At 39.0% G+C, this 16,588-nt stretch overlaps 2 protein-coding genes across 2 annotated transcripts in view; both read left to right on the forward strand.

Annotated features, from left to right (window-relative positions):
• The window catches only part of LOC110058807 (uncharacterized), a 31,660-nt gene extending 30,012 nt beyond the window's left edge, over positions 1-1,648 (forward strand). Inside the window, exon 8 of the mRNA XM_020765467.2 lies at positions 218-1,648. The gene's annotated coding sequence lies outside the window, so the exon portion shown is untranslated. The remainder of the gene's footprint in view (positions 1-217) is intronic.
• A 3,591-nt stretch (positions 1,649-5,239) lies between these two features.
• Positions 5,240-14,477, forward strand: LOC110058791 (neuronal acetylcholine receptor subunit alpha-7-like). The gene is made up of 6 exons (XM_020765448.2): positions 5,240-5,826; positions 6,379-6,524; positions 8,733-8,777; positions 10,734-10,843; positions 11,671-11,812; positions 12,341-14,477. The coding sequence occupies exons 1-6, from the start codon at positions 5,769-5,771 to the stop codon at positions 13,319-13,321; spliced, it is 1,482 nt and encodes a 493-aa protein (XP_020621107.1). The 5' UTR covers positions 5,240-5,768; the 3' UTR covers positions 13,322-14,477.
• Positions 14,478-16,588: the final 2,111 nt, after the last annotated feature.

Below are 16,588 nucleotides of genomic sequence, written 5' to 3' on the forward strand. Positions count from 1 at the left end.
TGACATCAATTTGTTTATTACAATAACAAATTGTCAAATTGTCTGCTCTCGCTCATTGACGCATCACATAAATTATAAATTCTTGTGTCTGTCCGCTTACTCGCAATGAAAATTAGCCAATGAGAGTGTGAGAAATTCTACAAGTGTTGTTAAATGGTCGATGGATGAATTTCACTTTCAGACTAATCGGTTATCACTATGTATCACTTTTCTTTAGGTTCAGTTCTTCTCTGCATATGTTTACAAACTGCCTGTGTTTAAAGAGGAACCTTGGCTGCTTGGTGGCTTAAAACTTAAATATTAGGATTAGTTCTATGATTCTTATCATTAACTCTAAAAGAATTTGTTATTATAGTAATCTAAATGAAAATGATTGGTTAGCTTTGTACTTAAGAATGTCATAGAAATGTACGGATATTACTTGTGTAAAAACTGTAATAACAACTGCACATGACTGAACACCGGCATGTTGCATAGTGATAATATTTCCCAGTGAAAAGCAATAATGCCCAATTATATGCAGAGCACAGTGAAATGTGTGGACAAATCAGTCTTTTGGCTTGCATGGCATGTACAAGATCATCAGCATATATCCTTAAAATCTATTATGTGCATTCAGCATATATGAATGAGTGTAGGAAACAACTAATAGGGACCTAGCAGCAATGAGGTTGATGTACACAAGGGAACACTTCTAAGGGGTTTGAAGCAGACATTGCAAGCCATAAGGGAATGTACTGAAGGGTCATTATTCAGTTACTCTGTGTTTATGAGGGAACTTGTCACAGGGACTAATGTAATTCACTCCTGTTATGACTGTTGTGTATTGTCATGTCTCTGCAGGGTCACATTTTTCGCTTGACGGGAAAATCGCTTGTTTGTTCAATTTGTTCCTGGAATTATCCTGTTGGTTTAAACCTGTTTGAATATTAGGGACAAAGTTTCAATAATTATTTATCTTTGAACTAAAGGGAGTCGTTAACCCTGCTTCAAGCAGGAAATACTTCTCACCTCTAGTGAACCGACCAAAAACTACAACTGGATTGCTTTCCTCTTGAGTATTTAAAGGTGACATGATTTTCGTACTCGTTTGTACTTGCCCAAGCCTTTTAAAAGCTTCTGTACACTTCCTTTCAACAAGACTGCCTTTAATACAGTAGAAATCATTTGGTTTCCTACGGTGGCCTTACCATTTTGTGCAAGTACGAATGAGTTCACTTGTATTGCCAGTTTACAAAGCTAGTTTTTATCCCAAATGTTTATTAGTAGATGAAAAGAGTAAATAGATTTGTTGCTAGCTGAATTATTTGATAACAGGATAAAACGTTTTTATCTTATTTTGTTCATAGACCAGGCAGTATCTGGTGCGTGATAATTGTGAAAATAATGTTAGATTTAATAAACATTGCAGACCAACAAGACAAAAAAAGCTATTATAAAATGCAGTTTTATGAGCTTTTAGTAGTCATCTATTATTTGCTCCCCCCTCCCCGACCCCCAAACACTATAACAAGTGTTTTTATTTAAAGAATTATATTTACAATAGTATGACAAGGCGTAGTGTGACATTAAATGGTACGACATGACATGAAATAACACGTCATGTATTTTAGTTGTAATGTGAATAAAAAGAACAATTCTAATTATAGTTCATTGGTACTAAATTAATGAGGTGTTAAAAATGATAACATAGGCCTCATTCTGACAAATGATCATGGGAAAATTTGATAGTACAAATTGGAAGACAACACGACAGATGGCCTGTTGAGCTGTTGCTTTTAGTGGTATTTTCTCTTTTAATTCCCATACAACCCATGTGATAGTACATGACTCGTAAGGATAGTGCCTACTAAATACAAAGGTCTTTTGCCTTGCGTGATGCGCAGAACAAATGCGCACAAACAAAAGTGGGCACCGCCCTTAATGTCAAGAGGGTTCAAAATATACCACAAAAACACTGCAAAACAATACACAGTCTAAAATTACAGAAGAATCCCGCTAATACGATCACCATTGGACTACACAGTTGTGCTATTAAAGGCGTTCTTAAAGTAAGCTTGTAAAAAAACAACCAAGTAACGGGTTTCTTCGGGCCAAAGAAGTGGCCGTAATGTTAAACGAAGTAGTTTTTTATCTTATAACTGTTGATGTTGTTGAAAACAGTTTATCTAATGAGGTAACATCCCGTGTGTGATCCAATGACAGTCTTGCTAGTTATACGAACAAAAATTACCGCATCGTCGATCTTAAAGGACAGTGTAATCATCAACGGAGATCTTTGACCCCAGGGATCTAAGGGGAGGGTGCAGGGGATGCGCACTCCCAACCCCCCCCCCCCGCCCCCCGAGATGAAGCCTTCGCTTTTCAAATTTGTTTACCTCACCAGTCAGTTACGCCATTCCTTAGTGGTGTACACCCCCCTAAGAAAAATCCTGGATTCAGCGGCCATTGCTTTCTCTTCCATACTCTGTCATAGGATGATGACATCACTGCGTGGCAATACCCTCGCGTGTGATCTACCCGGGAAACATTTCACAATATCAGTTTCCTACGTCAGGGATTTGTGATGTAGAGACCAAAACAAAGAAAAAATATCATCGATATTATGAAACGCTAACCTGATGATGCTTAAGATTAAGTTGGACTAAGACGCGAGGAAGATAATACGGCTCTTTGTCGCACTTTGCCGCCTGGCCGGGAAATAACCATGCGACGTCATGAAATTGAAGATGGCAGCTGATCATTGGGTCACTGAGGAACTATGTTTTTATTTCTTCGTTGATTTAGTTAAAAGCTTTTAACTAACTTATCGTCACGGATATTATTTCTTACCAAGTACATGTAAGTAATTGTAATTCATTTTTGGTTGGGAAAAAAGACGACCTTATACTATTCCTCTGGCTTTACATAAAGTGCGTAACAAAACTCCGAGGCTTACTTTGGCTGCTATTAGCGTGGAAAACGTTTTGCAAATTAAGCTCAGTAACTCAGAGACGGGATGTCGCTGCGAAAAGTATGGGAAAGAATGATTGGATTTGAAATCACCTGACTTGCAAAAAAAAAAAACCGGTTAGTTGGCGGCGCTTTTTTACGATAGTCGAAACTAAAAAATAAAATTAATCAAATAAAACGTGGGTACCGGAAGCATCCTAAATGAAAGAAACTGTTCTCGATCTTTCATGTTGGATTCAAGATAAAAGTTTTTCAAGGGAAACGCCCCAGTCTGTTGAGTCTGGCAGTAAATTTCCGTGAACCGCAAAGATTAATCAGATTTTGCCGTGATAGTAGTAATCTTATCAAATTTTGTTGGCACACCCCATTGACGCGCACGCCAGGGAACCCATGAAACTGACCAAGTTCAAGTTCAGCGCGGATTCAAAATTCAGAATACAAGTTTTCCTCCTTGTGACTGGATTTCTGTAGATACGAGGAAATGCTTTGTGAAGCCGCAGATCTGGTCTTTTTTTATGATCCACCCAATATCACAAAAAAATGCATTATCTCGCAATCAGATTATTGTTAATCCCACGAGGTCTTTTCTCTTTATGAAAGCTCAAGGGTACTCGTTTAAATACCTAGACAAAAAGAAAAAAAGTTTAAAGAAAAATTGAGTTATCTGCATTAAGTGGTGTAATGCTAAGCCTCAGGATGTTTTGCTTTGGGTGTTTCTGGATAATTTGTATTTAGGGTTTAAGTCTGCATTTTAATAGTTTGAAAGGGAGCCTTAGACAAATGTTAGAAATTTAACATAAAAACTCTCTTTTTTTCTTTTTGCTGTCAATTTATACTGCAAAAATTAACCATAACATAACGCGAGTGAATTTAATTAAAGGTCAAAGATTTGTGTAAACTCGAGGAGAAGGCGAGTTTTTAGAAGAAGAAATTTTCAAGGCAATCTATTTTGACAAAGAATTGAGAACTTCTCCAACTTCTTAACAAAAATAGCTTAATGTAGAGGGGTTAAACTCTAGCGAGTCGGCCACAAACACGGTCGAACGTACATCACACAAAAGGCAATACTACATATAAGGCAAATAATGAAAGATTTTTTTTATCCCCGGATTTTTGTCACTTTGTTAATACTATAGTCATTCCATGGCTGTTCTTTCCGCATCCTTAGAGCATAAAGGCCTTCTTCGCACCATAGTAGCGAGGCATAGAGATTGCGCTTTTATTCCTTTCATGGGGCTTGTCGTCTCAAGATCAGGGTTTTTCTTTTTTTTTATGCTAATATTGTAATTTCAAAATTTAAGTGCAAAATTAAGTGAAGTTGAAGTGAAGGTTGGCGTTGACCGCAGTTGTAAGGCTACAAGGCCGAGTTTCGATGGTGGACTTAACGTTTTCCAGCACTACAGGGTCAACGGTTAAACGTGATTTGATTCATATAGATGTAAGTCAATTAGACAAAAGCGAGAACCTCCACTCCCCCAAAAACAAAAACAAAATTTTGTCTTCTCTAGTATGTTGTTGTGTTCTTCAGTATGTACTAAAGCTTTCTTTACAATGAATAAAAAAATCATTCCGGCTTTAAAAACGCACATGATAAAGTCAAACATATAAATCTTTTAAAGCTACTTTCGTAAAAGATATGAAGTTTCGTCCCCAATACACAACGGAAGAAAAGGCCTCTTAAGAAGAAAGCATTATCCTGTAGGAGGAAATCGTTTTTTTTCGGCGTGATCTTTGCAAAAAAAGGCCATCCGTAGAGAGTCAAGTTCGGACCGTCCAGGAATCAATCATAGGCCTGTTTGCCATGTGATACGGGTAAATGTACCAACCACGTGATGCATATCGAAGCTGTTGTGTCTGTATTTGAAACGGACTCGCGGCACTGGCTAAGCAGGCTTAACAATTAAGCCAAAGGTGAGAGAACAAGTCCGCTATTAATTCCTACAGGACTAATGACTTAAGCTTATTAACTGGGAGATAATATGACACATATAAACTCGTCTATCAGCGGCATTGTTGTTGTCTACCGTTTAATTAACGACTAGGAAATGAAAAAAAAACGAGAAAAACTGAAACGTTTGTTCTACAACTCCATACTTTCTTGGATGCATGGCAAAGACGAAGGACAAAATTGGATGTTCCAACTTTCGAACTAATGGTTTCAGTATCAGCTCACCCACAAGGCAAATTTCTAGTAATAAAAATGTAAATCAGAAAACCTCTAAAATAGCCTCACACGAGTTCTTTATATTACACTGGAATAAATGCATTTCCTCGGAACAACCGATGAACGCATAAAAGTAATTTTTTTAAGTAGAGAGTCATTTTCTTTGTCGGGATTAGATACTTCTTTTTCCGTTGTTGCTTACTTCAGATGATCAGTTCCACGGTCTGGATCAGCCGAAATATGTCAAACGATATCTCTAAATCTCGGGGGTTTCCTTGTTTATAGAGAGCGTGAAAAGTTGTTTACCAAATTCACTAAATCAGAAAGCTAGATAAGCTCGTTAATTTCCATGCAATTATTAATTAATTGTTAGGCCGTCTGTGCACACGACCACAATACACGTAGTTTCTCGCGAGGAAATTGTGTTCTCAAAAATCAACATAAGTAACATTTGATGTCGTTGTTGCCTCGGACGGTTTTGACAATGCTCTGGTTGATTCTCGCCGGGGCAACGACGAAGCACTGCTCGGGAAGGATTTAGCAAACGATATCAGCTTTGCTTTTATTGACATTTCCTGCCGCTGATAAAATATTGGGTTTTCACCGCTTGTTGTGTGTTTATCATCTGTGTTGAGAGCTCGGTTTCACAAGAATGTACCGGTCGTTGGAAAAACTCGTTCCGTGCCTGCTGTTTTGCCTTAATTTAATAGGTAAGCTAGAAATTTAGTTTTTTGAACTTTTGGTTAAAAAACGTTAAGGCGATGTTCTGTTGCAGTATAAAGTTGAAATTCTGGTGAATTTACATATTAAGCTCGAGTGTTTTGAAGCTTGATAACCCAAATACATCGGTCATTTTGTTGCAGAATTTCTTCAAAATGAAACCTCTATGTCTCCACCTCCGTTTTCTAATTGAAAACGTTTTTCAGGTAAAAAGCAGCAAGAATGAAGGCATTCAAACTCGGGTTTAATTGCCTTACAAGAACTGAAAGATTGCAATAATCACTGTTTATGAGTTCCGGCAGAATTTATCGCTTTGTCATTTTGCCATTGAATGAAACCTTTTCATATCATTGTACAAGCAAAATACTTTTGAGTAAGTGAAAAAAAAAAAAAAAAAAACGTTCTTTTTTAGAGTGACCTAACTCGACTTCACGAAAATTATGCAGTTTTAATTTTTTATAACATGCGACTGGTGTTCTCTAATACTAATACTCCCGAGTTTACAGATTGTTGACCAAAAATACTTATTCTTTTTTTGGCAGCTGCAAGTAAACAGCACTACAGTGACTTGGAAAGACTCCAAAAAGATTTATTCTCCAACTACAGTACAAACATCATTCCACAGAAAGAAAAAACTGCTGCAGTCAATGTCACATTTGATTTAGCTCTCAACCAAATTATTGATTTGGTGAGTTCCACAGTTCTTCTTAATCCTGTTAACTTACACACCTTTGCTTGTTACGGTTTGGTTCGATCCTGAAGGTTGTCTCACGTTTTTGGTTTAGATAGATGTCAATTGCCTTTGCGATCCTTTTTGCGTCGGAGCAAATGAGCCTTGTTTCAAATATGATTCTCTTGTATTTCTCTGAAAAAGCATATCGTATTCATTTCATGTTTGCTGCTGTAAGACTTTAATTAAATTACTTTGCTTACTCAAAACATAGTAAAGAAGTTTCTCCTCATAAAAATTTTAAATCTAAATCAAAGCCATGGAAGTTGGAATATACCCCCGGAAGAAAAACTGGTGATTGGCTGTCACGAAATAATTCCGTAAGGCAAAACGGAAAGGAAAAAAAAGAAGTAGAGTATTGCTTGGGTTTCATTAGTATTTTGTTTTTCGGTGGCGTGAGTGTGTATAAATAATAGATAGTTCTCATATGTCCTGTAGGTGCTGGAAGAGTATCTTTATGGTAATCACTATCATTAACCCTGCTGTGTCGTGGGACTGCCAATCTTGAATTTCAAATGTCTGAGAATTTCAACGTCACGGAGCTCAGCTTCGGGTTAATTATCAACCTGCTAAATCGACTTGCAGGGCTATTCTTGTTAAAGAAAATCACTTTACAACAGAAGCCTCTGCTTTACAATGAATGCCTTGTATCAAAATTTTACGATATATAACACCCAATACGGATCATGTTCTACACGTAAGCCAAACCCAGTTCTCAGATTCCCTGGTAAATTACACACAATTGGGAATTCTCGCAAAGTATATTTTACAGTTTTACAAATGTTGCAAACTTTTTAACTTTACGTAGTCGTTTCAGGATGCCCCCCGCCTCCCGTGTGAACCGATCTGAAAAACATCGGATAGAAGTGCATAGAAGCCCAGTCAGTAGGATATGTAGAAAAAACTTAGGCCGGCCATTCTCTGTCAGGAATTATAAAGTAGAAATTACAATAGCCAGTCACAAAAGGGCCGCATGTTTAAGAGCATTACATTATCATTGAAACTATCATGGTATTCCTGACTTAAAAATGTCTTAAGACCACTCACAGGCAATAAGTCGTCCCGACCCCCAAACAGATGCTGGGCATTTTTGCAGTCTGACGTCGGTGGGGTACCATCCGTGAAAGAGAGTTTAATGCTATTTAAAAGAGATCTATGCGATATGTTTTACTTAACTTTAAGCAAGTAGCTTATCTTTTCGACATAGATTGAAGTTACTTTTCACGCCGCGCACGGGGGTCGGGGAAGGGGGGTGGGTGGGGTTGACCCGCTACCTGGTCCATCCTGTACTTTACTATGGCGTTTCCTTGGACACTTATAGTAGACAGAGTGCGGAATTTTTGACTGACTGTTTAAACGATTCGGGTGTTAATTAACCACCTAGTAGACCCTAGTAAAAACGTGTTAAACTAAGGAGCGCTTTCCGAGAACGATCCGTCAGCCCAAGTGGATAATGAGCCAAAGTTTGACTGAAACGTTTTAGTTTTCCAACTTCTCTTTACATTACTAATGTATACGTAATCATAACCATATGTAGTCCGATGCAAATATTCTTTTTTTTATGTCTTCTCGTTTTTTTGTGATGCAAATAAATGTTGCTTTTGCACCATTTGAAACATCGTGTTCCTTTTGAAGAGCTCTGTTTGTATAAAAATGATAAGAATTTATTTCACAAGGTCAACAAAGGTAAAACATCAATTATTATTGATCCTGTAGTCTACATGATGGCCTTCCTAAAGCTAGAAAACTGAAATAGATAGATACACTTATAGATAGATATATACTAGATAGATATACACAGATTGCAAAATTGGAAAAAAAAAACCAAGAGTAATGTAAATCGTTAAGAAATAAAATTAGGGTATACTTATAAAAATGTTTTCAAAAGTACACTTTTCACAACAAATGTTCCTTCCTTGCATATTAAGAGCTTTTCGTAGAATAGTGCCTTTCAAAAGTGGTGTCCTCGCATTAACTGTGCTTTTACGACCATGGTGGTCATGAAAACTCCGCCACATCCTCTGGATTGTAGTAAACAAACTGTTTTTCCATTTACCAATGTTGCACGTTTTTCTGAGCAAATGTGAAAATAAATGCTCACGGAGAAGACCAAGCTTATCTTCCTTTGGCACTCATGATGTCCTTTACTATGCTGATATTTTGCAGGACGAGAGACTGCAAACTATGACGACCATTGTGTGGGTGAGGCTGGTAAGTAACCATGGCGACCACACAGCCGCTAAGCTAAAAAGAATTCCTCAATATTCCTGGGAGCGTGTGTACAACGTTGAAATGATGATCCGCAGTTCTTAAAACAAACACATTGGATTTTAAGTAACGACCACCTCGATCATAAATGTACTGAGAAATGAAACCTATTGCCCTGCATATCTAGACCTGGAACAATTCCTCTTCTTTTCTGGCATTGCAAAGCCATGATTAATAATAGTAATTGAACTGAGTGGAGTGCAATTTGGTCTGAAATCATACGCGTGATTTCAAAATCGAACGAGCGCGCAGCGCTCGTTCGATTTGAAATCACAAGTATGATTTCAGATCAAAATTGCACGACATGAAGTTCAATTGCCACTTTATTAGATCCATTTTGAAATCGCACAATTTTATCGCCTTAATTTTTAGACTTTTGGTGTATTGTTCCAGTAGCCGGTTTGTTAAAAAAAAAAAGCGGAACCGGAAACGCCTTTACGTCTCATTTAGTATGCAAAACGATGTCATGTCACGAAAACTCATCCGAGCATGACAAAGAAACAAGCGGTTTTGAAGTCAGAACGAAAATAGTCTGCTTCAGGTATAAAAGTTCAATTCTCGTCGGTTGAATCAATGATGGAAGGTCTTTCTTTCTTCTGTGGTTGAGGCTGAGACTTTTCATTGTCTTTGGAGAAGGAATTTGAAGGTGCATCCTGCGTAATTCTGCGATGGATTTCTTTTGAGTTGTGAAACTCCCTCGAGTGCACGATGCCCAGTGGTTGGTACGTTTTTTTTCTTTCATACCGTTTAATGGCATGATTTTAAGGGAGTCCAGCTCGTTATCATCTCCGTTTCTTTTTGTGACCTCGGCGAAGGACTCAATACTCAGGACCTTGTCAAGTTCTTGCGGCGCCATTTGTTTCAAGATATTTCCAAGATGGCGGGACTAACACCAGCTTCGTAAGACGTTCATTCATTCACTGTTTTGTGGAGCGGGGCGTATTTTGACTATGTTTATTCACAGCGACAGAGTTGAGCTCTTTTGTTGCTTCGTTTGAAACTACCAGAAACCTGGAAACATCTACCTTCTTGTCACCTTCTTGAGATGGCCCTGAATTTGTTGTTGAGTGGTTTTCGTTTGTTTATGTTTTACTGGACTCGGTATCATACGGATTTTGAGCAGATGTTGAAGAAAAATCGCCAAAATATTCGTCAAAATGGACACTGAAAGTTGGAAACTTCCATTAAAGTTGGTGTTCAGCCTGAAGGAGCTGATAATCGTCATTTAGAAACTGTAATTAATTACATTCGTCAAGTTTTTTGGAAAAAAACACAATAACAACAGAGTTTTGGCAATACTAGTTGCTAAATTATTCACACAATGGCTTTTTGCCTTTCATTTTCCTGAAATTTTATTGTTTACTTTAAACTAATATTGAAATCTGATTTGTTGTTTTGTTTTACTGTCCCATTCTCAATGGCTGAGAAAAAGATGCGATTTAGAGCAAAAAATAGTGCGATTCGTGAATAAATCGCACCATTGAGAGCCAATCAGATTGCAAGGATAGCCAGTGATTTCAAAATGGATTTAATAAATCTTGGAATCCTATCTTCAGTTGAACAGAGTGCAAAACTCCCTAAGGTACTACAGGGTGAGAGGGGTGCCTCCCTCTCACTCTACAGCCCCGTATCCCGTCACGGTTCCCTGTAAATAATCATTAGTTAGTTAATTTAAGTAATAGACTGAATATTTATACGGGTTCCTTGGAAAACTGAGGAGGCAGAATTTTGGGGAGAACTTGTAAAGACTTTTTAAAGAGCTGCAACGCGCATAGTTTCTCTGGGTTTACACTCGATAGTTTCGAGATGCGACGATGTATTTCTACGAGCGTATGTTTCCACTCAGTCACGATCAATCCTATAAATCTCTATAATAACGATTGGTCTTCTTTGTTTCAGTACTGGAACGACTTCAGACTGAAATGGAACATTTCCCATTACGGAGCAATACGGTCGTTTGTGACATCATCGAAGAAAGTGTGGCTTCCAGATATCACTTTGTATAACAAGTGAGCGTGAAACAAATCATTGTATTTTCACATATTTTCACTTACTTTGCCATACTCACGCGCTGACCAGTCTCAACACTCAGAACTAGAATTAAAAGAGATGCTAAACACTTAGTACGTTGAATGAATATAGAATGGGTGAATGAATACTTAGGAACTACATGTCGGTATATTACATTCTCAAACTCTAAAATAATTCATCACGTTGTCATAACTCAGTGACGGTGTTTGGATATCTGGTCCCTAGTGCAGATTTTCACGATTTTATTTCTCCGTTTTTTTTTAAGTTCTAGTCTCGATTGAGAAGATAAATCAAACACTCAAGACTGTTTTTAACCACATTCCAGACTTCTCAAAGTTCGTCAGTCAAAAATACTCCGCGCTGCGCGTCGTCTTTTCAACTCTCCTCACGGTGTTTGGAAATGTTATAAAAATCGGTTTCTCGTGTTTGATATATTACTTTAAAAATTCGCAATTGAGTCGTAACGTGTAGTTGCTCTTTGGCTTATAGTAGAGCTTTTGAATTGGCATAACATAAGTCAAAGTTAAAGGTTGGAATTTCGTTAAAGCCCGACTTTTTTTGCGCCTTATTAGGGTTCTGTAAAACTGGGGAACTCTATTTCCCAGCCGCAATTCATTATTACATTTTTATATACATAATATCAATGATTTATTTGTTAAATATGTGACTACGGGCACTATATAGTTTACTTGTAGTGCCCAAGAATCCCGTGATCTGATTTAAGTTCTCTGTTGCATTCATTGCATCGAAGATTTAGTCGATAAATCAAAATGCTGACTCTTATATATTTTTTTCCTTTTCAAAGTGCTAACGACAACTATGACAAAGAGAAAGAAGAATATTATGGGCTCACCATTAACTCCAATGGAAATGTAGGCTGGTTCTACCCAACGATATTCAAAAGTTCATGCACGATTGATGTGACATATTTTCCATTCGATGATCAGGTATGTGAAGACATTATAAATATGGCGACATCCACTGTGACTCAGAATCGTTTTTAAGGCCTGGATGGCTTACCATTTGCTAGAAAAATAAGGCTGGAGTTACCACTGAATGGTGATAAAATTTTCTCCAAAATAATCTGATCGGAAGTTAGCGTTAATGCTACTTATGGTCAGTTGTTGGTGTTCCGCACGAATGGAGAAAGTACCATTCGAATTAAAATTTTGATTTCGAACCGAGATTTTCTGGCAGCGTAGCTCTGTAAGTATCAGAAGAGCAAGGTTCAGAGGGTCATATAGCAGCTCTTGTAAGGTCTCACATGAATGGCTTGCTACTCTTTGAGAGGACAATAGAACAAACAATAAAAACAATTCCCCTAGTCCTAAAACAATAACAGCTGCAGCAGTAAGAAAACAAGGTTCAGAGATATTTCTGGTTAGAAACCACGTTCGTGAATGCGTGCTCAAAAACGAAATCGACTTTTTTATATTTAAATGCTATTTCTTTCTTACTGCCACTTTTTTTTCCAGAAATGTATCCTAAAGTTTGGCTCGTGGTCATATCACGGTCTGAGTCTGGACATATATCATAATGGACCAGGCGACACTGACGCTTTCACCGATAACGGAGAATGGGTTCTAGTCGGGATGCCTGTGACCAAGTTTATAACCAAGTATCGTTGCTGTCCGGAGCCTTATCCATTCATCACCTACAATATTATAATCCGCCGTCGGACCATGTATTACATTCTAAACTTCTTGACTCCCTGTGTCCTAATGTCCGCTTTGACAATCCTGGGATTTTTTCTACCTGTGGAGTCTGGGGAGAGGATGAACGTGGGTGTGACTGTGCTACTGTCGTTAACTGTGATACTGCTGTTATTAGCCGAAGAGCTTCCGGCCACGTCGGAAGTGGTGCCACTCATTTCACGCTACTACACGCTTACAATGATAAACGTTTTCATCTCAATCGTTTTCACGTGCATTGTACTCACGTTTCACCATCACGCGCCCACGCCCCTGCCGGCCTGGGTGCGACTTTTTATTTGCCAGTGGTGCGCAAACGCGTTACGCGTGAAGCGCAACGGAAGCAAAAACGAATCATGCCTCCCCGCGAAGCGCTTCCTTAAAAACCGGAACATGAGGAGACATTCGCTGGGAGAGAGGCTCTACAGCGAGGAAAGCGCAGAGCCTGTTGCTACAAACCCGTTTGTAAACGCGAATCATGCACAACCGCCTGGGTCGGCATCTACGGTGTCGATCCAGTTGAAGAAGTTAGACGATCGAAATCCGACTGTACGAAAGAGATTTAATCAGGGTTTGAAGCAATCCGAAGCTTTAGACATTCTTGCAGAAAGAACTAAGAAAGACGACGAGAAAGAGCGGCACAAGGAGGAATGGCGTTTTGCCGCTCAGGTGCTTAATCGATTGTTCATGTGGATTGTTCTGTTTCTTGTTGTGTTCAACTGTCTCAGCGTTTTATTTTCAGCTCCAAGTGAGAACCTTAACTAGATCAAACTATGAATGTGGGAATTTCGATACTGCTGTCTCATTCTACGCCGGGACGGCTCTCTAAAGCGAAGTCGCAAAAAGCCGGTAGGTCCTCGTTGTTGCAGCCACTGACTCTCTTCATCTACCTTAAGGCGGACAACTCTTTTCTGAGAAAATTCTCTTAAGGTGGACACCTATCTTAGTCGGACACCTCCCTGAGACGACACCTCCTTGAGGTGGACAGTCACACCTGGTCCTTAACTCGTGCGCTTGTACTCAATCGCTTCCTTAACTTATGAAGAGTCGCACGACACTATGGGGCCGTGCAAAGACGTTAATTGTTCAAGATGACCTTTTAAAGATCTCAACCAATGACATGCGGTGTAAGTCATATATTAATTCATCTCTGCCAGTTTTATGGACAAGCTACCAAATGTGCTGCTTCATAAAAAAAAACCCAGTAAGCTAGTTAAAAGTACAACTGATGTGAAACGTAGACAGAGATGCAATATTAATGTAGAAATTCTTCATTGACAAGGAAGTGTGCAGCCAGCTCAACTAAAGAGATCAAAACTCGAAGACAAAACAGGAATTCAAGAAAAAGAAACTTTAATAGAAGGGATGAGATGGACTTTCAGATTCCTTAGCTTGGTTGATTTAACGGTGCGGATTAGGAATGGACAAAGACCATTTATTCTATTATCTGTCTTTGCTTGTTCTCTCCAGAGGGCTAATGAACTGTCAAGAAGCAACGGCCATCAGTCTTTGCATCCCTTGAGTACATCTTTGCTCGAAGCGATAAGACTGGTAACTAGATTGTATGAAGATTACAACTTGTATATTCCTGTCTATGGAAACCTACTTATTCTGCTCCCTGCGGAAGCTGATGAATTTACTCTTAGTAGTATTTCTACTTCAACTCCCCCCCTCCTAAGGTGGGATGCTGGTCCATCGCAGGATTCCCCCACCCTCCCTCCCCCCAATGTTCTTCAGGTTGCCACAACAACCTGACAAAAACAAAACTAAACCAAATCAAACAGAGCTGAATAAGTGTGGTTCAGAAAAGAAGGTGTGGTGTGAATAGTGTTTAAATGTGTATTATAGGTATACAGCGATGTTCAGAACAATAATCATCATGAAGAACATCAATAAAGATAAACACGAGTTGGTTTTGTTCGACGGGTCTTAATCTGTTCAAGTTTTTTACTCTTTCATTTCTCTCCATTCAACATTGTTTAGCCACGCATTTTTTGTTTCTCTCTCAATATGCGATGACCGTTTTTGAGGGTCGAAATCTTGCGCATTTGATAATATTATCAAAGCTACTTTAATAAACGCTTACCAAGAAGACAAAACCTGCTCCAAAAAGGGGGTGGGGCAGAAATTTTCATCTTTGAAACGAAAAGGCCCCAATTTGGGTATACATTCTCGTCAAGATGAAGTGACAATGACGTCCTTAACTTTTCTAATCCTGAGAGAAAGTAGTAACACTGGCGTTCTGGCTGACGTTAGCCTGTCGAGAAGCCCACGTACATCAGTAGTGTGATTAGCACGCGCAATTTATAACCTTTATCGAGGTATCTTTACAACTTCCTAATTTACAAAATCAAGGTAAAAAAGATCCTTTCTGCCGAGTTACGTCAAGTCGGACTGGAAATTGCACAAACCCCACTTTACTCGGTCCCTAAGCCATGACCCAGAGTCAAATATTTTCCCGTGTACCCCTTCCATTTAGACGATAAGCCCATAATAATTCTCGCGGATTTTTATTGGTAAAGCAGTTAAAACAGTGCACACACTCCGAGTACTGTCGGGTAGCTTCGAGTTGTTTTGATTTGGCTAAGGTTCGTACACACGAGGGGACTAGTCCCTAAGACTAGTCCCTGCTACAAGGCCCCGGGAGAGATCTCATCGTGTGAGCTACCCGTTTTTGTCAAAAAATCAGTCTAACCCCGGGGACCAAATTCGGTCCCTGTGACTTGTCCCTCAAAACCCATCTTGTAAACTGCTCGTGGGACAAGTCTCTGCGACCAAATTGAAATAAACCAATCACAGACCTGCATGATAAGCCCCCATAACTCCGTGCGCTTTCTATTTCGAGATGGTGCCTAGCCACTCGGCTCGGGATGACGGCATTGATGTTGAAGAAACAGCTTAGAGAGTTACTACCTCGAGAATTCTGATAGAATTTTACGAAAGCAACATTGACAACTCTGTTACCTGGAAATCACATAAAAGAAGCTCTGGATAATTTGGCTGAACAATCTTTATTTTATTGTATTGCGCTGATTTATTTAAATGCTAAATTTGTTAATTTAAGTTTAATAATATCGATTTCAAATTGGGAAAGCCGCAGAATGAAAGAATGCTGCCATTTCCCCCTAGTTTTTACTATATTCCTGTGCAGTTAGTCCCCGCGCGTGATCGCCACGAGGGAGGAGTCCCACAACCAGTTCCCTCGTGTAAACTCTTCAAGGGACTTGTCGCAGAGAATACTCTCGGGGACTTTTCCCTTCTTGTGTGCCGACCCGCGCCCTCCCCTCCCACCTAGTGCTTTGCTAGAAATTGCAGACGTACTCGCGTACGAAGCCAAGAAGGTTTCTACATCAAGGTTTCGAAGCAAAACTCATGAGTGTTTCCGGCTATAAATATTTTACTCAATTCCAAGAGGAACCTCGCAAGAACACGTTCTAATGACGCAAACAAGTTATTAAAACCACGGTGGGTTAAAGCATAATAATAAAAAAGAAGAGCAAGACAAAATAAATCGAGGAAGCTTAATTAAAGAAAAGCACAAATTTTCTCCAAAATTTTCTTTTCGCCATGGATCGGTCCAATTGACCATTTTCAGTCTCTAACGAGCAAAATTTGGCTCGATGAAGGATTTCATACATTTTTGGTTAACCCTTTGAATACCAACTACGCATATATGCTAATTAATGGTCGTGCTCTTTGTACCACTTGTAACGTCATCAATTTAAATGTCATCAGATATTCTTGATAAGCAGATAGTAGTGCTAGGCTAGCCCTTTCCGCACAATGGTCAGGTTTAAATATCGACGACATTCCTACGTCGCAAATCGAAAAACAACGTTATCAGTTTTGGTGCAAAAACGGTGGTAAAATGGTCCACAACGCCTATGATTGCTCAAGGTCCATTTCTAGACTTCGCCCGTAATTAACATCCAACTTTTCACTGCAACCAGAAAGAACATACAATGCAAAAGGTAGCCAGTGTAAAAGGGACGAGAAAAACAGAAAGGAAAGGGCCAACAAACGAAATTGAGA

Source organism: Orbicella faveolata, unplaced genomic scaffold, assembly GCF_042242905.1.
Source record: "Orbicella faveolata isolate gen_17 unplaced genomic scaffold, um_ofav_v1 contig_26, whole genome shotgun sequence".
Classification (NCBI taxonomy): domain Eukaryota; kingdom Metazoa; phylum Cnidaria; class Anthozoa; order Scleractinia; family Merulinidae; genus Orbicella; species Orbicella faveolata.

Coding starts and splice junctions, on each gene's coding strand:
- LOC110058791 (XM_020765448.2), top strand. CDS start 5,769: ATGTACCGGTCGTTGGAAAAACTCGTTCCGTGCCTGCTGTTTTGCCTT. Junction 6,525..8,732: donor TCAACCAAATTATTGATTTG/GTGAGTTCCACA, acceptor GATATTTTGCAG/GACGAGAGACTGCAAACTAT. Junction 8,778..10,733: donor CCATTGTGTGGGTGAGGCTG/GTAAGTAACCAT, acceptor TCTTTGTTTCAG/TACTGGAACGACTTCAGACT.